The sequence below is a fragment of the Leuciscus leuciscus genome (genome assembly GCF_965113295.1).
Source record: "Leuciscus leuciscus genome assembly, chromosome: 15".
In the NCBI taxonomy this organism is placed as follows: Eukaryota; Metazoa; Chordata; class Actinopteri; order Cypriniformes; family Leuciscidae; genus Leuciscus; species Leuciscus leuciscus.
Genome location: NC_138739.1, coordinates 31,279,808 through 31,300,225, shown reverse-complemented (window position 1 = coordinate 31,300,225; position 20,418 = coordinate 31,279,808). Strand labels below are relative to the sequence as shown.

General features: G+C 35.9%; 3 protein-coding genes across 8 annotated transcripts in view; all 3 read left to right on the top strand.

Moving 5' to 3' along the window:
• LOC309476675 (verrucotoxin subunit beta-like) overlaps positions 1 to 9,415 on the top strand; it is a 45,470-nt gene extending 36,055 nt beyond the window's left edge. Inside the window, exons 6-10 of the mRNA XM_082139822.1 lie at positions 7,678 to 7,845; positions 8,089 to 8,265; positions 8,364 to 8,549; positions 8,919 to 8,965; positions 9,189 to 9,415. Coding sequence (XP_081995948.1) covers positions 7,678 to 7,845; positions 8,089 to 8,265; positions 8,364 to 8,549; positions 8,919 to 8,926 — 539 coding nt within the window. The 3' untranslated portion in view covers positions 8,927 to 8,965; positions 9,189 to 9,415. The remainder of the gene's footprint in view (positions 1 to 7,677; positions 7,846 to 8,088; positions 8,266 to 8,363; positions 8,550 to 8,918; positions 8,966 to 9,188) is intronic.
• Positions 4,764 to 20,418, top strand: part of LOC309476671 (complement factor H-like) — a 139,557-nt gene continuing 123,902 nt past the window's right edge. The window contains exon 1 of one of the 3 annotated variants that reach the window (XM_082139813.1): positions 4,764 to 4,961. In XM_082139813.1, the coding sequence (XP_081995939.1) occupies positions 4,892 to 4,961 (70 nt within the window). In that variant the 5' untranslated portion in view covers positions 4,764 to 4,891. The remainder of the gene's footprint in view (positions 4,962 to 20,418) is intronic. The other 2 variants (XM_082139816.1, XM_082139815.1) reach the window with 2 other exon arrangements.
• LOC309475147 (uncharacterized protein) lies at positions 14,881 to 18,608 on the top strand. 4 transcript variants are annotated; one of them, XM_082137773.1, is made up of 9 exons: positions 14,881 to 15,026; positions 15,928 to 16,029; positions 16,227 to 16,459; positions 16,827 to 17,223; positions 17,315 to 17,432; positions 17,519 to 17,610; positions 17,723 to 17,829; positions 18,038 to 18,214; positions 18,363 to 18,608. In XM_082137773.1, exons 4-7 carry the CDS (start codon positions 16,933 to 16,935, stop codon positions 17,807 to 17,809), a joined length of 588 nt encoding a protein of 195 aa, XP_081993899.1. In that variant the 5' UTR covers positions 14,881 to 15,026; positions 15,928 to 16,029; positions 16,227 to 16,459; positions 16,827 to 16,932; the 3' UTR covers positions 17,810 to 17,829; positions 18,038 to 18,214; positions 18,363 to 18,608. The 4 variants fall into 4 exon arrangements, with proteins under 4 accessions (XP_081993899.1, XP_081993901.1, XP_081993900.1 ...); XM_082137775.1 differs by lacking the exon at positions 14,881 to 15,026 and having other exon boundaries at positions 15,658 to 16,029; positions 16,827 to 16,878; positions 17,024 to 17,223; XM_082137774.1 differs by lacking the exon at positions 14,881 to 15,026 and having other exon boundaries at positions 15,658 to 16,029; positions 16,827 to 16,920; positions 17,024 to 17,223.

Genomic DNA, 20,418 nt, shown 5'->3' with positions numbered 1-20,418 from the left:
ACAGAAATGAAGGCATTATGTACCTTAAATATAGTATAAAGCTTCTACTTCTGCAACAACAGAAGCTCAAATGTACTGGAAAAATATATATAAAAATATTGAAACAACTGATAAGCATTTTTAGGTAGATCACTAAAATATTGAAAATGTAATCTCAGTTGGAGGCATTCTCAGGTTTTGAAGTTATTTTCATTACAGTTTCTTACGATCGCTATGACAATTTTTTCAATACTTTTAACAATTTTCCTAAACTCTTAACGCTACAACACACAATTGGCAAAACGGTTAATTTCATGCTCAAAATCACACATTGTAAACTAAACTCCAACACTAATTTTCAAAATACAATAATACACTAGCAACAATACACTGTCTACCAAAACACTGCAAACATGTCTCAAAATCAAAAAAATTGTCAAAACACTAACATACGTTCTCGTCCAACAGGAAGATTTAGTCAATCATAGCACAATGTCATAAAAACACTAACATCAGATGGAATTACAGAAACTGCATTATTTTAGATGTGTCAGGTATGCCCTTATACAACAGACAGTGTATTGTATTGATCATAGATTGTGTTTTGCACTGCAGTTTCTTTTGAAGTCTCTCTACATTTTTGTTTTGTTTGTAATGTAAATGCATGCATTTTGTTGTTGTTGTTTTTTGCAGCAGAAATTCAATTCAACAAAATAAATGACCCTTCTTAGAGTAGCTTTATAGAATGTATGGTTTATGAAAAAAGAAGACAGACACAGAATTGCTGCAGTAACGGCTTTATTTGCAACAGGACATTTCTGCAAGATAACAAAAATATGCAATATACAGTAGCTGCCATTTACAGTATTACTGTATGTGAAAATACAAAATATACAAACAGAAAAAGACATCTTCTAATCTGCCCGGTCTTCTGCATTTGTCCACGTTCTCATCCACATCACACCTGATATCTTTTCTGGCAAGGCATCTTGGGAAGAATCTTTTGGCATGCCTTATCCATCCCTGGCAGTGTTCAGCTGTGAGGTCTTGGCATGCAGCATCCTTTGCATACAGGAGGGACATTTGGTCCTGTGGACTATGGTCAAAAACCTTTCATCTCCAGGCTGAGAAAACTCCTCAATGGGGTTGAGGAAAGGGAAGTAAGGGGCAAGGAAAATGGACATTATCCTCTGATGGGCGTCAAACCAGGCTGTGACTAGACGGGAATGGTGGAATGCCACATTGTCCCATATTTGCATAACTTCAATCAGCTGTTTCTCAGTAGCAATGGAATAAAATACAGGGGATATATTTGTGTTTCAATTCACAATATAAGCAGCTGTTTACCTCGACTTTAGCCTGTAAGGTTAGGTTTAGAACACGGTGTTATCTGTTCTGACATACAGTGTTAAAGCATTGGTAAATTCGGCAGTAAAAATTCATTGTTTTGGTCTTGTTTGAGCTTGTGTGTAAAAGAAGTTCAAGCATTTTAAATTTTTGTTAACTGTGTGCATTTTGTGTTAAAGCAACAAGAAATGTGTTAATAGTATAGCTTACACAGACGGATGTTGTGCTAACTGTGTTAAGAGTTTTGGAAAATTGTTAAAAGTATTGAAGAATCTGTCATATCAATCGTAAAAAAAAAAAAAAAAAACTGTAATTGGACATACACAGTAAAAAGGTGACTCTTTGAATAATTTTATTTATTTTTTACAGTTTTTTTATGATCACTATGACAACTTTTTCAATCCTTTTAACAATTTCCCTAAACTCTTAACAGTTAGCACAACATCCGTCTGTGTAGACTATACAATTAACACATTTCTTGTTGCTTTGACACAAAATGCACACAGTTAACACAAATTTAAAATGCTTGAACTTCTTTTACACACAAGCTCAACCAAGACCAAAACAATGGATTTTTACTGCCGAATTTACAAATGCTTTCACACTGTGTCAGAACAGATATAATCATGTTCTAAACCTAACTTATTGGCTAAAGTCAAACTGAACGGCTGTTCATATTGTGAACAAACAAATATATCCCCTGAATGTTACTCCATTGCTACTGAGAAACAGCTGATTGAAGTTATGCAAATATGGGACAGTGCGGTTTCACCATTCCCGTCTAGTCACAGCCTGGTTTGACGCCCATCAGAGGATGATATCCCTTTTTCTTGCCCATTACTCCCCCTTTCCTCAACCCCATTGAGGAGTTTTCTCAGCCTGGAGATGAAAGGTTTTTGACCATCGTCCACAGGACCAAATGTCCCTCCTGTATGCAAAGGATGCTGCATGCCAAGACCTCACAGCTGAACACTGCCAGGGGTGGATACGGCATGCCAAAGATTCTTCCCAAGATGCCTTGCCAGAAAAGATATTAGGTGTGATGTGGATGAGAACGTGGACAAATGCAGAAGACCGGGCAGATTAGAAGATTGCTTTTTCTGTTTGTATATTTTGTATTTTCACATACAGTAATACTGTAAATGGCAGCTAGATTGCATATTTTTGTTATCTTGCAGAAATGTCTTGTTGCAATAAAGCATTTACTGCAGCAATTCTTTTTTTCATAAACTGTACATTCCATAAAGCTACGAAGGGTCATTCATTTTTTTAAATAAAATTTCTGCTAAAAAAAAAAAAAGAAAAAAAGCACGCATTTACTAAACCCAAACAAACAAACAAACATGTAGAGAGACTTCAAAAGAAACTGCAGTACAAAACACATTCTATGATCAATACAATACACTGTCTATTGTATAAGGGCATACCTGACACATCTAAAATAATGCAGTTTCTGTAATTCCATCTGATGTTAGTGTTTTTATGACATTGTGCTATGATTGACTAAATGTTCCTGTTGGAAGAGAACATGTGTTAATGTTTTGGTAGACATAGTGTCAGGAATCAGAACAACACAACAGGTAAAGTTTGCAATGATGTTTATTAAGCACAGAGGAACAGTCACGGCAGGTAAGTTGAAGAGTAGAGGTATATGTGGATGAGTCAATGGATGAATTAGATTTGACGAAGTCTCTTATCTGTTTCAGGTTGGTAGATTAAAGTTGAACAGTGGAAGACAGACGGGCTGGAGAAGACAAGCAGATGAAGACTGAAGATACGGAGGACCGGCTGAGTAATCCAATGGACCAGGTAAGTAGACGAAGCAGGTAAGTGGTTAAGTCTATGTCTCAGATTGAGTGAGTCAAAATGTCGATGGTGAATCGACGAGACCTGACAACTGAATGAAGGAACTGGTGGGGTATAAAACAGTGTGTGAGATGACAGGGAATTGATGACAGGTGATGATAACTCAGGGGATGCGGAACGAGTGGGCGGAGTGTAGAGGTCTGACGCTGACGCTGATGCATCCGTGACACATAGTGTATTGTGTTAGTGTATTATTGTATTTTGAAAATTAGTTTTGGAGTTTAGTTTACAATGTGTGATTTTGAGCATGAAATTAACCGTTTTGCCAATTGTGTGTTGTAGTTGTGTTGGTGCGTTAAGAGTTTAGGAAATTGTCATAGCGATCGTAAAAAACTGTAATCTACTGTCCAATAAAGTCTAGTAAGCATATATTGACAATCATAAATTCAAACTTCACAAATATTATGTTTGTTAAATAAATGCAGACAATCAAATGCGATCATTTGTCTTGTTCCTGATAGCTGTGGGTCCAAATAATGTCACAATTTAAAAAAAAAAAATCCCTTAAAATAATGGGTAATTGCTATATCTTCTTTTACTCAAGCTATTTTAATAAATCAATAATTAAACAAAATAATAAGATTAAAAATGAAAATAAGTTTATCAGTTACTACAAATCAAGCTTTGATCCAAAACTCTTTTTTTTTTAATCTTATGAATTTTGTCTGTTTAATGTTGATGTTATGTAATGCTTATTGTTATAAAACATTCTAATCAAATTAGGGGTTTTAATATTTAGACATGTCTCAAGTTTGGTATACGGTTACAATTTTTTTTTGCAAACCTCAAAAAAATAAAACAACTCCATAAAGTATTTAGTTTGACATTTATCTTCACAGTCAGTATTTTCTGAAGGTCCAGCACTCTTTTTTCAATTACTATTTAAAAATTATGCATTTCTAAAAGAGTTCCAGGCCCTGTTTTGAACATATTCATTGAATGTGCCAAGAATCTGTTATCACATGACAACCATTTGCAAATAAAGTTAAAGACCTTTGAGTTTAACAATTCAGCGTTTACAAAAAGTCAACACTGTAAGATCCAGTAAATGACATCCAGCTTTTCCAACAATTTTTTTTTTTTTTTTTTAGTGTTTTCTAAGAGACAACAACAATTTAAGTACAGGCAAATACTTTAAGGGTCAAACACTTCTTCTGTCTCTCTTTTTTGTCATTTCAATAGATTGCTCAAATCTAATGGACACATTTTGCAATGGGAGTTACATATTCATTTTGCAATGACTGTACTTTTACAATGTCCAAAAGTTAAAAAGTGTTGTGAATCTTCTTCAATCTCAATCTTGTCTAATGCTCTATGGGACAGATTGTTTCGTCACATAATGTACTTTATAATTTGATTCAAGAAGAACATGATCCAGTGAAAAACATTAACAGATTAAGCTACAGATTCGAACATGGCAATTATTTCGGAACCTGCCCTTTGCTTCCTGTTCATATATTGCATAAATATGAATCAAGAAGTCTGAATTCTCTAAAGTAAATTGTATTTTGGTGTGTCTAAATGGCAAATATAGATAATCATATCATATATCAGATAAGATTTTCATTTTTTTCATTTACAGTGGTCTGGTGTAAGCAAAACCTCTCTTTGACTTTGGTAAATGATTAACTTGTTGATCCCCAAGCAGACAAGAGTATCAGAGACAGACCAACAAAGATACTTGTGAATTGAGATCAAAATGAGAGTTCCTGTAAAATTCCTCGGCTTCGTCTTTTGGTTGTTTTCCTTAAATTGTGTTCGATGTCAAGGTAAGTGCTTTTTGTTGTTTTTTTTAACGTTTTTTTTTTTTTTTACTTTTTCATGTAGATTTTATTGAAGTGAACATGAATGTTATATTATACGCACTTCCCAAAACATTTAACTGTATCTCTAGAGAGTGTTGACTAGTTGTGCAAGTACTTCAGCATTTAATATACACAGTTGTGTCGTTGTATGACGTTTGTGCTTCTCAGAATATCTTTGAAAAAACATTAAACATGAAAACATAAAACCAGTTTAAAAATCTTAATATGCTGATGGTGAAACCATGATAGTGAACTGCATGACAGGTCATATCAGATTAAATAGTACTTAAAAAAATAAGTAAAAAATACTTTTTAAAAAAACTATAAAAAAGTGTAAAAATAAGCAAATGAAATCAATCAGAGCTCATGGGTGGTATAATAATGTCCCTTTCTATGAGTTTACACTTCCTTGGAAGTTTTCGTTTTTTTTTTGTCTTTGTCTCTCAGTCATACTGAGAGAAATTGAGAATTTGCCTTTATCTTGGACATTTTCAATATCCAATCAAATCATTATACATCTGCATAATGATGACTCAAAAACATATATGAGATCAGAATTTTGAAGTTTTTAAACTGTTTCCTCGCAGCAAAGCAGAGATCGTGCCGTGATATATCCGTGGAAAACGGGTTCACACAAAGCAATGAGGAAGAAATCATTTACTCCTGTAATCCGGGTTATAAACCCTTCACTGGTGGGAACTGGTGGGATTCAGTGACATGCAGCAAAGGCTCTTGGTCTGAAGAACCTCGGTGCATCCGTGAGTTTTATTATTGTCAGTCTCAGGTGTTAGATGAATGATAGTGTACTGAAATGTGCTTCCTGTTTTCTGTCTTTACAGGGGAGGAAGAATGTGGTGCTTTTCCCAGTGTTCACCATGGAAAACTAAAGCAAAGCCTTCATGGATCTGCTGAAGTGAAATGTGATCCAGGGTTCATATCAACTCAGCGCTTCATTACATGTGTCAGAGGTACATGGGAGAAACCAGTGTGTGAGGGTGAGCTTCTCAAACTCTTATTGCATGTTTGTGGAGTAGCGACAGCATATAGTGAACAATAGACACTATTTATTGACGATGTTAATCTCAGTCTTACTGGATTTCATGAATTTCCATTAACATATTTTTTTTTTAGTGGGCGTCAGTTGTAACATTCCTCCAAAGGTGGAATATGCATTCATAACATCTAAACCTGAAGAATTGTATGCACATGGATCTAGTGTAACATATAAATGTCGAAGATCATTCTTAATGAATGGGAAGAGTACAGTTTTCTGCCGCAATGGAACTTGGGACGAAACACCAACATGTGAAGGTAAGGTTTTGATTGATTATGATAACTGTCTTTTAAAACTTCTTACAGATTAGTAAAAAAAAAAAAAAAAAAAAAAATGAAAATGAAGAAAATGAAGAGAGATTGTTAGATATTTGACAATCAAGAGGAATAACATCAAGTCCACAGATAATTTGTGGTGGGGACAATAATTACAAAATCAATTTGCTTTGTAGACTCAGTAAAATCATAATTTGAGTTTAGTCCATGTGCACTAGATTAATATGTTATTGTAATGTTAAGCATTATCAGTTTTTGCTGATATATGCTGGATGATCCTGCGCTACACAGTTTTACGTCCAATCAAATGCTCTCTAGAATCAAAATCAAATTAGTGTTTTAGTGCCATTGTGCTATACTCCTTTCTTATAAAAAAGTTTTCTAATCTGAGAAAAAGGATTGAGGGATTTAAAAATGGTCACAATAATCCTCAGTGAAATCGCAAAACAAAATAATGATAGCAACTCTTTAAATAAAGTAGTAGGGACACTAAGTAATGTACACACCTGAGTGCATATGAAGCTATTAATGAGAAAAAAAGAAAAAAAAAATGTATCTGACTCCACAGTCTCTCTCCACATATAGTTTTTCTTGAGAAATTTTGGACACATGACACTGAAAAATACTGGATCTTTGGTACCAAAGAAACCATCAAATCATTTACATGTCGAGAGAATGGGAGAGTGGGATTATGAGCCTGTTTGTGAGGGTATTATAGAGAAACACTTCTGCATTTATAGCTGAACCTACTGCATTTTATTAAATAATGTAAATCTTGTTTCAGATAGTAGATGTGAACCAGCATGTGTCTAACTCCGAATATTACTTGTTTCCAACGATACCAAACATGCTAGTTTTCGCCGTACAGTTTGTTTCATACTCCTATCTAGTAGGGACATAAAATGTTGTGGTAGTGATGAAATTATTATTAAATCAATTTGATTTGAAGACCCAGCGAAATTAGAATTTGTGTTTTGCCACTTTTGCTCTAGATTAGTATAATATTCTAATGTTAAACTGTCCTTCCCATAAAGCAGTCTTCTCATCTGCTTGAAGCCAAGAGAAAGAGTGATTAGTGGTTTAAAAATGGTCACGTTAATCCTCAGGGAATTCATAAAATAAAAGAGATGATAGAAACTTTTTAAATAAAGTATCAAAGACACTAAGTATAATGCAAAACCTGAATTTATCCAAAATTATTAATGAGTAAAATTTAAAAGAATAAATCTGACTCCACTCAGCCTCTCTCCACGTGTTTTCTTTAAAAAATATTGGGCACGTTTTTCAAGCAGTAAATGTGTTATAATGTATATGGCACTATTTTACATTATGCATTTACTTGTTCCATTAGCAAAGTGTCAGAAACCACGCAAGAATTTTATGACACTGATAAAGGAGAAAGAGGAGTACGACAATAAAGAAGTTCTGAGATACAAGTGCATCGAGCCATACAATGAAATTCCAGAAGGAGAATGGATCTGTGAAAATGGAGAATGGAATGGAATCTTTGTCTGCATGGGTGAGCTAGAATGTTATGAATCTAAAATCACATTTACTACCTAGTGGGTAAAACATTGACTAGATCCATGATGAACAAAAGCTGGGAATGATTGTGAATTTAGTGGAACATTTATCTGTATTTTTTTTTTTTCATAAATATTACAAACAACTCATGTCCACTAACAGTTCCAATGATTCAGGGGACACTTTAAAACACTGCATAAAATGGACTGAAATATGTCTGAAACTGTTACTTGTTTAGGTAAGATCTGCCCACCACCTCCTTATGTTGAAAATGGAGACTATACTGCCTGGAAAAAGGATGGTAATGAGATCACAGAGGTATCGTACACTTGCCAGTATCACTATGTGCTGAATGAGCAACAGCGATATTATAAGTGTGCGAAAGGGAAATGGCAGACCCCTCCGAAATGTCTGAGTGAGTCATTCTTTTCCAAATGATTCTCTTGAATCACTCCCATCATGAAGTGTTGAAGAACTTTGTGTGTAATCAGTTGTATTTTGCATCTTTCACAGAGCCATGCGAAATTACACCTGAGATTTTTGAAGGACACAATGTGGAACCCATCCGAGAAAAGTTCTATTTATCCCATGGTAAAAAGAGTGAACATTACTGTAAAGGATATTATAATAGTGAGGGGAGATGGAATAGGAGATTTATCACCTTGACATGTTCTGATGGGAAGCTGACCATTCCACCATGTGAGTACATGTGTTTGTGCACTTTCATATGTGAATTAGTTGAGGTCACCAGGTTTGCCTGCTGCTGCATCTTTACCATCTTGCTAATTAATCTGATATTATAGACCTCTTTTGTTGAGGTTTCAATTCATGAAGGGTCAGTTACGGGCAGCTTTACTGAATAGAAAGTTCAAAAGAACAGCATTTATTTGAAATAGAAAATATTTTGTATCATTAGAAATGTCTTTACTGTCACTTTTGATCAATTTCTGAATAATACATCATTACTGAATAATAATTTAAAAAAGACCACAAACTTTTAAATGGTAGGCTACTGTACATTCCTGTTGAATACAGTTTTTGTTTTGTTTTTTCCCCTCTTTTCTTCAGGTCAATAAGACATATAAATTGAAAGAAAGGTGGATTAAAACACTGAGGTAAAAACTATGAAACATTTTGATGATGTTACTCTCCACATTTGATTTATAGCAACACAATAGATTTGATGTTTTCAGAGTTTATTTTGCGGTGCAAAATTTGAATGTGATAAAGACCCTGTAATGATTTTTAGTGCATAAGTTTCTGTGGGCATGTAAACTGATTAAAACAACAATAATGCCCACTAGTAACTCTGCATTTATCATAGTTTTCTGTATTAAGATCTGATGATCCCACAGATGTGAATGAAGATGGACAGACATGCTGCACACACACACACACACACACACACACACACACACACACACACACACACACACACACACACACACACACACACACACACACACACACACACACTTGCTTGATACTTCAGTCTACTTGCTTATGGTACAGTAATATGACTCTGTGTTACAGTAACACTGGAATAAAGCATCACTTTCAAATTATTACTCTGAGTTTGGTATTCATTATTATATATTTTTTTACATTCAACTATTTTCTCCCAAATTATTTGCATATAGGAATTTAACTTAACCCCTTAACTGCTAGAAAATTAAAGCCAAAAATCTAAACAAGTTGTGTTCCAAATTTTAGGTTGATAACTCAAAAATGTTTGCTTTCAGTAAGATTTTATTTGGGCGCAGTACCAAACTTTTTCACTAGATGGACAGCCTCCTTACTGACCATATAAGGGCGCCTCCATTTTCATATATGTATTGAGTGATCTGAACCATGTATTTCCATAATTTCATACAATTTAAGAAGTATACATCCTATTCAGAAGTAGTATGGGTGGTTTGGCAGTATTTGATTTGATTTCAACCTCTAAAAAACACATAAAAAGAGCACATATGTGCGTTATAGCTCGCTTGGTGCATTTAGCAGGTGGTTTAAGACTGGAGTTAGATTTCTTTTTATTTTATTTTTAAAATGTACTGTAAGGGAATTTTTATTTTATTTTATTTTTGTGAAAAAGCCATTACAATTATAAAAATGACATGTTTTTGGTGAGTTTATAATGTAATAAATGTATCATAATGTAAAAATTGTTATTACATTATGAGCTCAAGATTTTAGTACGTTTTGAGAAAATGATTACATTATGAATATTTTATTACAATAATAATGTAATACTTTTTACATTATGTGCGGTTTTTACATTAATGTGTAATAAATGCGTTCTGGCAGTGTGTGAACACAATCACCCTACAATGATAAAAATCCCACCAACTCCCTAATCCCCAGTAAACAAAAGCAGTCTCATTATGCCGTTTTGATTCTCTGAGCAGTGTGATGTCACACTGCTGAGGTCCCGCCCACGGCCGCTGACTGACAGTCCTGTATTACCATAGTTTCTGCCAAGGGAGTAATCCATCAGCCGGAAACCGAAGCTTCCCCGGGCGCCGCCATTGATTAGCAGACCATCACCTGCTGTTATCACCTGCTCCCATTCATTTTGGGGTCACTTTGACAGCGAATAACTTTACATCTGAGGCGTTTAAAGACTCCATTTGTCCATTATTTATTTCTAAAGAAACACGAAAATGTATAAAAGGCTCCATTACCTTGGATCTTACATTATGGCCCCTTAGAAGCAGTTTTTGTAAAAATAGGCTAATGATTGCGTCATAACCACGCGACTCTCTGTCGCACAGTAGAGAGATTACCGTATAGACAGGAGGAGAAGCTTGCGGGCAATCGGGGGGACATGGAGGCAAAATTATTAATCAGAATACTTAGCAAAAGTTGCTCCTGCTCCTATCTCATGGACACCTCCTACTCACGCTCTGCTTCTCTGCAAGTTTCGGAAGAGAATGATTCAGATGTCTCTTGGCACAGCTACTAGAAGACAGACGGGTTACTCACGTCACATCTACGTCGTCAAGCTCAGTTTGAGTCTGCGCAGTACGCTCAGCCGTCAGGAAGTGAGTGCTTCTAATTGACTTCCCTTTTCTCCGTTGAAGACTATGGGGTCGCTGTGTTCATTTCTTTTACTTTCTATGGTTTCTGCCCTCAGCGAGTTGTACGCTATCCGCCATTTTCTCCACGCTCGAGCAGCTCATAGTTCAAATTACAGGGGACAGAAATATCAGTTTTGGGGGGGTCAGATAATTTTTCTGATATTGTGAAAAAATATAATTACAGTTACAATACAAGTCAACTCCTATTTTCACTGTAGGAACATTTTAATGTAAAGCGATTTCAGACACCCCTATTGTGGACCGTACCATTTTTAACCACCGTGGCTAGAAGCAACGGAGATAGAGAACAACTTCAACTTCTCAAGCAAGTGTCAACGTTGAATGACAAAACGCTAGTTTCATAAAGTATCATTCTTTTCAACATTCCTTATTTGTATATTCAAAAATATTTAAAATAATCTAATTTAATACAGTTATAATTTTTCAATGTAAATTATTTAATTTGATTGGTAACAGCCTAGTGTCTAATTATTTTAATTGAATATATTTATCAAATTTAAGAATTTGAAATGAAAGATGGAGCATACATTTAATAAAATTAGGGGAAAATGCCCTTTATAAAGGTACAAAAAAAATATTTTTCAAACAGTGATGTAATGAAACATTTACAATTTAAGCTTGAAGGGAGTAAAGCCTCTGTTTAGGCTATTAAGGAAATGTAATTTTGCCAAAAGAAGAACTTTTATTTTAAATAAATGTTCATTTTAAATCAGCCTACTTCAGTGTGATATGTTACCATATTATCATGCTTAACACTAAGAATTTGAATAATTGTAATGTGATGATCAGATGCAGATATCTAAATATACACTGTAAAAAATTTCTAACCTCTCCAAGTCAAAATTTTCTAGTGACTGGTCACATCTAAATTTTTTAATTGGCCCAAGTGCAATTCTTGTTGCAATAGTCTGTTAACATTGGCTCAATGAGAAATAATACATCAGACTAATAGAAAAATTTAGATGTGATCAGACACTAGAAATTTTTGACTTGGGGATGTAATTTTTTTTTACAGTGTAGGCGGTTTGCAGGTGGATTATTTATTTTTAATAGTGGATTCGGGTGACTCAAAGTGCACCAGATTAATGAATTTATCTTTAAAATGTACAACATTTTCTTCCGGGGGGGCATGCCCCCAGACCCCCCTAGAGATACCAAGCTCCACCAACTAAAAAATGTGGGAAACACATTAGGCTATATGAAGATCTACAAAAAAATACACATTTTATTATCTTATTATTAAAATACATTATTATGATTTTACCTCCTCCGCCTCATTTTGAGCCAGGAAAAAACCTGAAATAGGCAATAGGCTTCTTGTAAAGATATTACTTTTACTAGTAATTAGAATGGTATTTCAGTGCACTTAACTTCTAACTTTTGGGAGTTGATCAAAAGAGTTCTCTTTTGGATATATAATAACAATGAGATATTCTGTATAGCCTACTGATTATCAGTTTGTCGCATGTTTAGACCTTGTATGTGTGTTGCACAACACATGTTGCACTTGGCGATCACGGTGGGGATTGATATGGTAGTGGACCATGATGGTCATAGAAGAAGTGAAGGAGCAGTACCCCCCAATTATGGTGGGGTAATTCGCACCCTGGAGCAGCTGTAGCGACAACAATGTCTCAGCAATCCCGGGGCCTGTACCATGAAGGTAGCTGAACAAACTCGGGGTTGCAGGATTTGTTTTGAGTTGACAAAACCAAACCGATGCAATCAGGCTTTATTGGTACCATGATGCAGCTCATCAACTTTCTCTGTCAACTCAGGCTTTGATCCTCAAGCTATGATTACTCCACGCGCGCGTGCACATTAAAGAGTGACGTCGACACTGAACAACCAATCGCGGGTAGAGCGAGAGCGATATATTTTTCCGCGGAGGAGCAAGAGATAATCATTCAGAATTACGATGAATTTAAATATGTATTTCAAGCTCGAAACAATACGGCCTCTGCTGCCAAAGCAAGAGAAGACTGTTGGAGAAAGATTGCTGATTGTTAATGTGTAAGTTAAACAAATACGTTCTATATTTATGTAAAATTATTTATGTATATATGTATGTGTAGCCTATATGTGTAATATAGCTATAGCCTATTTTTATAATAAAAATGTGCATGTATGTAGGCTACTAAGAAAGATTAATATTCATTGATTTTTAGATTTTTAGCAACCCCAACTACAAATGTTCTTGGCAGCACATAAAGACAAAATATAAAAATATAATTCAAAGTGGTGAGTTTTTACCACAACCTTTTATTACTTTTGTGAACATTTTATCACAAACACTTGTTTGCAGCAAACAGAAATAAAGAGTTAAATTCAGAAAACCAGAATACACTGTGGCGGAGGAGTTGGCTCTGAGTAGGCAATAAGGGACGGCCGATTATGGATGGGATTACAGATGCTGTAAGTAGTACTTATACTATGGCAAGTGTCAAAATGATTAATGACTTTGACCTTTGACCTTTTGGCAGGTTGAACTTCCGGTGACCTTATGATTGATGGGTTGAACTTCCGGTATGAGGTCATGGGATTAACCTTTGCCCTTCCTACCTATCGATCATGTGGTTTGACCAACCCGTTCTCATCTCAGGGCGTCATATAAGGCCGTTTTGTCACGTCCTTCGGCGTTTTCTGCCCACGCATATAGCACCCTTTTGCGTATAGATGACACGCACATGGCTTTCAACCAACTTCAATGTAAAACCATCCGCGATGTAATTACACGCTCAGGGCTTCGCCAGTCGTCAATTCACCTCAACATTGACCGACTGCACAGACTAAAGACGTTTTCAGCAACGACTTATGTTTGCTCTATGATTAGGATTGCCTACACCTAATATAGGAGGTCATTGTTTTCCATTATTTATCTTTTGAGAGGAGATATTCGCCATTTTCAACACCCTTATCGTCTGTGAGAGACGCTCGCGGCTTAACCACCTCCAATGCAACCCACCCGCGTTTTACAGGACGCAGTTGGACTTTGCTAGCCAATCCAAGTGCGTGATATCAGACGCTTTCAGCAACAGTAGCATGCGTAGGCTACAATTTCGTTAAGTTTTAAATAAGCCTGTGGTAGCCTACTCAATTTAAACGTGAATGTGTGCTAGGTATCCTAACTAAAAACACGACAATATAGGTTCCATCATCCCTTAATTGCCCGCAGGAGTATATTGGCCGAATTCAACACACACCCTTTATCGTGTGTGAGAGACGCTCATGGCTTTCAACCATCAATGCAACCCACGGGCGTTTTACAGGACGCAGTTGGACTCGTTGAATATGGACGCTTGGCCAGGACCCCTTGGCGTCACTTTAACGCACTGGGTATACCTTTGGCGTCATTTTTCAACGTGCAGGGTAGTCTGTTTGACTTCTATAGAACTCTGAACCGGAGCCTGCGGCGTTGAAATTTGACGTCTTGGGTAACACCGCAACCCGTCTGCTGTGTATGGGTCGAGGCTACAATAAATACAAATAAAAAGGAATAGACTACAATAAATGATCTATGCCAGGGCTAGTCAAATGGCGGCCCCCAGATGATATTTATCTGGCCCTCCAACTGGTTTTTGATGTTTAAAAACCCTCGCAATCTGATATCAAAGTGCCCTCTCTGCGCAAAGGTTTAGCGCGTTCGGCAACCGCATTCAGCGGTGAGTTTAACAACGCACATGGTGTGCAACCGCATTCAACGGTGAGTTTAACAACGCTCAACTGCAGGTAAAACGGCATTCAGAGGTGAGTTTAACCAAAACAACGCTCAACTGCAGGTAAAACTGCATTCAAAGGTGAGTTTAACAACGCTCCACGGCGTGCAAGTAAGCAGTTTAAGCGTTTTCTTGTCATAGGAACTGGTACATAGGTACACTGCTTTAACTAGAGCATGCTGGGTAACGTATTTGTATCGGAGGTTTGTTGATGTTAATAAATATATATAATATGCTACGATTGTGTTCAATTAATATTTTATTTTTTATTTTATTTTTTATTGATTAAATCCTCTAAATGAATAACGCTGACGTCACTGTATGGGGCGATCCCAGGGTCCATTGCGATTTCCCACTTGGTAAGTAGAAGAGTTAATTAATAGAGATTGATACTATTCTTAAATTTACACATCTAAAAACTGTTGAATCAGGACAAGAAGTTGTGTTTATAACCTTTAGATGTGTAAGGTGGCAATTTCGTATGACGGTAAATAATAGAAGGCATTATAAAAATATAGCTTGCTGCACCAAATGTGCAGGCTAGCAAAGTTAGCTAATTGAATTCAAGTTCATTTTTGTCGCATATAATCATCATGTATCGTAGGGGAATGTAATATTTTCAGTATTACATTAGCCCACAACTATTATCCAATATTAGAAATGTTCAGATGAAGAACAGTTGCCAGATTGGTTTGTTTTACAGCCTAATTGTTTAAAATCCACGCAAAATTATATAATTAACACCCAAATAAATCTATAATTAACAATACAAATTAATTCATAACTACTAAATTGTGGCTCATCACAATTTTTCAATATGAAATAAAACAATGTGTATAATTAATGTAACAAGTAATGCTGTCATAACTTATTGACTGATTTATATATATATATATATATATATATATATATATATATATATATATATATATATATATTAGAAGTTCTGATGTGGCTTTGTTTGGAATTTTTTTTTTTTTTTTTTTTTTTGAAATAGAGCAAAACTTACATTTATTGACAATTTTTGTCTAATTTCTATCTAAAATGTAATTAACAATATTCACTTCTTGTTTATTGAAAAGGAATATCACATACAATTTAGCCCATTCTGGCAACACAGATGAAGAGAATACTGGTGTAAAATGTTCAATTCTGTTTTTTGTTTTGTTTTTTCTTTAGGTCCCTCTTCGGCAGCTTCAAAAATTATTTTTAGCCTTACCCCCTTAACATAATTCAAGTGTACTGTATGCTCTTTTTCAGTCCGGCTTGTACCTGTGGAGATGCCTGACAAAATCTGTGGTTGTTCACCAGAGTTATTGAGGGTTAGTCCAGGAAAGATTGTTGCTGTGGTCACAATGAATGGTAAGAATGTGAAGAACTTTATTTTGTCCTGTTTGAGAAGCATCTTTAAAATAAATATATATCCATACGCGACTCCCTACAAGTTTGACATAGATATAAAACTAAAAATATATGAAGTATACAAAGTAATATATAAATAGTACAAAGAACCCAAACCCTGGTTTACATTACAGTGGATGTGTTTTTGATATTTCCAGGATGACATGATCGAACCATGCCCGAGTTAATTTGTGAGGCATGCCAATCCACTTGGACTGCTGGAGTCGATGCCCTAAACAGAAGTGACTACTGGCCTGCAACCCTTCAATTTGCCACAGTTTATGCCACAGATGTCCTTTTTTCATTTGAAGAAATGAAGATGGCGGCACCAGGACTGTCCTGCCAAGCATTTTTAAGAATACTGAATCAGCCAACGGTCCGCTTTGGTCGTGTGAGTATTGAATTTATCTATCCTGCAGTGTTGTTGATATCTTTGAGTTGTTGGTTGATAAGCAAGATCTCAGCAGACAGTTTTCTGAAAAGTTTTTTTGAGTGGGAGGCTGTGAGATTTGAGGTGGACAACATATGCAAGGAAGAGCCCTTCAACTGTCCTGCATGCACCCTAGATATGCTTGCAGTTTCAGTTGATGGAAACCGCAAGCATTACCGTTTCAAGAATGCTGCTAGGTACACCAAACTGTGTATCACAGTGTTTGTATTAATAAGAAAACATAGCTCTTTAATGTGAACTAAGAAATCTCAGATTTTAAGTTATAAATTGTTGTCAATCATCAATTGTTGTTTTTTTGTTTTTTTAGATCTGAGGAACAGGCCATCTTTGAAGGCGTCTTCATAGCCAAGGATGAAGACGTAAAAAGATTTGTAGACCACATTCACAACACAACCAAACATGTAAAATTCTAGATGATAATTAGACTACAGCACTATAATAACCTCTTTCTGAAGAGTTTGTTTAGGAGAGTCTTATTTTCATCAACAATTTTCCATATTGTAGTTCAGTGGAAGAAGTGTTTGTGGAGGGGAGTGGTCAGCAGCCAGAGATACCTCATAAAGATCTGCCAGCAAGGTAGACGAGGAGGGATTGGAGCTTGTGGTGTGTCGGCACGGAGTCCTGCTCCAGAGCTCCAGCACCTTCTTAACATGAAGCCATTCCTTTCGGTATTTCATGCCAAAGCCCATGATTTTAAATACGAGGTAAGGAAGTGTTGCTATGTGATAGAATCGTATTATCTAAACTGAACATCTGCAAACATCTGTTTATTTTTATTTTTTTATTCTTAACCAGGTAAAATGGAGTGGGGCATATCAGGACGGTGCTGGTTTAACACTAGGGGAGGAGGTGGAACAGTGCAATGCCTTCCTATCTAGGATTGCAGTAACCAGTAAGCATATGTCAAAAGCAGGTAAGATTACCACATACTGCACTAGTTACATCCTTACATAATACGTAGGAGGAATATGGTAACATCATATTTTCTTTGTTTTTCAGGATGCACAGACTTGCTGACTCTCATGGCCATGCGCTGGAATCAGCAAAAGTTCAACAATTTGGCTATCTCACTGACCTGCCGATATCAAAAGGTAATGACATCAGTAGAATTAATTTTAGATGTTCAGTACTGCATGTTAGCAGTGTATGAAGCTGTGCATTGAGCATTTGTTTTTTGTTTCTTACCACTGTTTGTTATTGTAGACCACAAAAGCTCTGCAAAGCCAGTTACAAAACCTAGAGTCCATGAAAGCGCAATTGACAGTGACAGCGAGCCAATTGGAAGAATGATGTAAAGGATTGGGCTGACGGTGAGGAAATGATTACTTGTAATACATTTAGTCACAAATAATTGTAATTGTTACTGTTTGTTGACTGCTTCTGACAAATCTGATACATAATGACACATAACCCACAATGCTTCAAATGTCATTCTGTAACCCCATACTATTTCAGAGATTCTTTGAAGGTTGATGTTTAATACAAATTATTTATTTATTTATCATAAATGCATTCCAGACTCTGTCGATCTAAGGACAAAGAGAAAGGCGTTTGACATCATCATGTCAGTAAGGAGACTTGAGGAGGAGCAGAAGATTCTTGTTGCAGAGATGGACCACCATTGGAAATCTCTTTCAACTCGTTCCGATACCCTCAGAGAGCTGTCCTGCTTGTTTTCCAGTGAGACAATGAAAAGTATGTATTTGTAATAAATTACATAAACATAGGGTTGCCCCGACCAAAGATTACTATTAGGGGGCAGCCCTAATAAATATACACAACAATGATGACTGTTTATAAAGTTTCTAATGCTGGTCTTATATTCTTGTGTTCCTCTTTTAAGATTCACAATGTGGCCTAAGTGAAGAAGGTTTGAAAGGTCTGCAGAGCATCATCCTCAGAAAGTGGCATCAAATCAGAGAAATGAAGGTGCAAGCAAGAGACTGTTACCTGCAAGTTTTGTCTGGAGCAGAGGACATCAACTTCTTGTACAGTGCTTCAGCTGATGAGTACGACAGTGACTACGAAATATCTGATGATGGACTGTAATCTACAAGACAGTAACACCTTTCATACTTCTGGACAATGACCTTAACTATTAATATAAAGCATGTAATAAAATCTGCTTTTTATCACCATAAATATAACCAAAGTGTTACCTCTTCTTTCACATACATAGAAATGTGTGCATGCATGCATGCACTGTGTGGTACAGTAACTTTCATTAGTTGAACTGTAGGGTGCTGTATAACAATTGAAACCTGTTAAGAGACATGGAAGAAGCAGATTATAAGGAAGAACACCATAATGATGAGGAATAATTTTCTCCCCAACATAATATTCAATGTGCTTTCTGTGTAATCTAGTACAGGTTTCATAGTCAACTGATGTGATTCTGTGGTACTCAGAACATTTCACCACTCAATTGTGTAGATTTATCAGCTGTGACCTGATTAACAGTATAATGTTACAGTTTTCTGGATTGCTAAAACACATTTCTTGAAACTCACATTCTCAAAACCTTAAACACAAAACCAAATTTTCAAACCACATTCAGAGAACATCTGACTCTTATGGCAAAATCAAACAATTGCCTCAAAACCATTTTATCTGTGCTCAAATCAAACAATGCTTTCAGATCATACACACATCAGTCAATATTATAAACACTACAGATCATTCGTTAGACACTACAGAGAAAAACGAAGAGCAGAATCCGAAACACGCAGTTACCGAAATAAAAGTATATCGTAACTAAGTAAACAAATTTTGCAATTGCGTAAAAAAAGTATAGTAATGGCAACTTACAGTAGTAAGGTGAATAAATTGTATACTGCACTGCACTGCAAGTATAGTATTGTACTGAATATTGTATAGTATTGAAGGTCTGTATATTCAGCACTTTTTATACTGTGAAAATACAGTGACCCAACTGCAAAAGACAAAAAGGTTACAGTAAAAAACTCTAAATGAAAAGCGTTACAGTCACTCAGGAGAGTTGTGCAACTAGAGGAATCAAGGTCAGTGAGAGAGATTTTATTCTGCTTCAGCATCATGTCTTCATGTTGGTCCGGCCTGATGACTTCTTCCACATAACAATGTCATCTCAGGAAAAGGGAAAATCCCTAAAGCAGATCCAGCCTTGACAACATTCTTCACACCTTGCTCTTTCTCATCCTCCTCCTCTTCCTCTTTGTTCACCACCTATTTCACATACTCTTCTTCCTCCTCTCCCTCTTATATTGTTTCCATCCATTGTTGGTAACATTCAGTGTAACATTTTGAGTCAGTTTTGGCACTCTGAACTGACTTGTATGATGTACAGTTGGTTTGGTCTCATCATTAGAAATAAGTGAACAATTTTGAGTAGTTGTGTGTTAACGATGACACTGTGTTGTAGTTGTTTAACTTTTGCCTGCCCGTGTTTAGTGTTTTGAAACATAAATGTGTCAGTGCGAAATGTGTTTTAGTGAGTGAGAATGTGTTTAGAGTTTTGCCAAAAGAGTGCATGAGATTTGCAAACAGTGTTTTAACTACCTGAACTTGTTTAATGTTTTACAGAAAGAGTGATTTACTCGACAAATTCGATTAGGCTATTGATAATTTGGGAGGTTTAGTGTTTTAGCAATTCAGAAAAGGTCTATTTTACAACATTTGTAAAATATTACTGTATTTTTGTATTCCGAGTTCAGAGTCTTGCAATATAATCAAAACCTAACACAAGCATGATGTAAATATAGAAAAGGCGGGAAAGCAAAATAATGTTCAGATATAAATGTGACTCAATACAGTTTGTTGTCCATGATGAAGAGAGTACATATGTGTAGGTTTTACTGCCCTTCCTCCCCCAGGGGTCCCGTAGCACCCCTGGAAGAGCAAAAAACTGCACATTCTACAAA

Excerpts from the sequence above, each read along its gene's own strand:
- LOC309475147 (XM_082137773.1), top strand. The coding sequence starts at position 16,933 with ATGATAATTAGACTACAGCACTATAATAACCTCTTTCTGAAGAGTTTG. Across the intron at positions 17,224-17,314 it reads CCCATGATTTTAAATACGAG|GTAAAATGGAGTGGGGCATA; the intron begins GTAAGGAAGTGT and ends ATTCTTAACCAG. Across the intron at positions 17,611-17,722 it reads TGACCTGCCGATATCAAAAG|ACCACAAAAGCTCTGCAAAG; the intron begins GTAATGACATCA and ends TTGTTATTGTAG.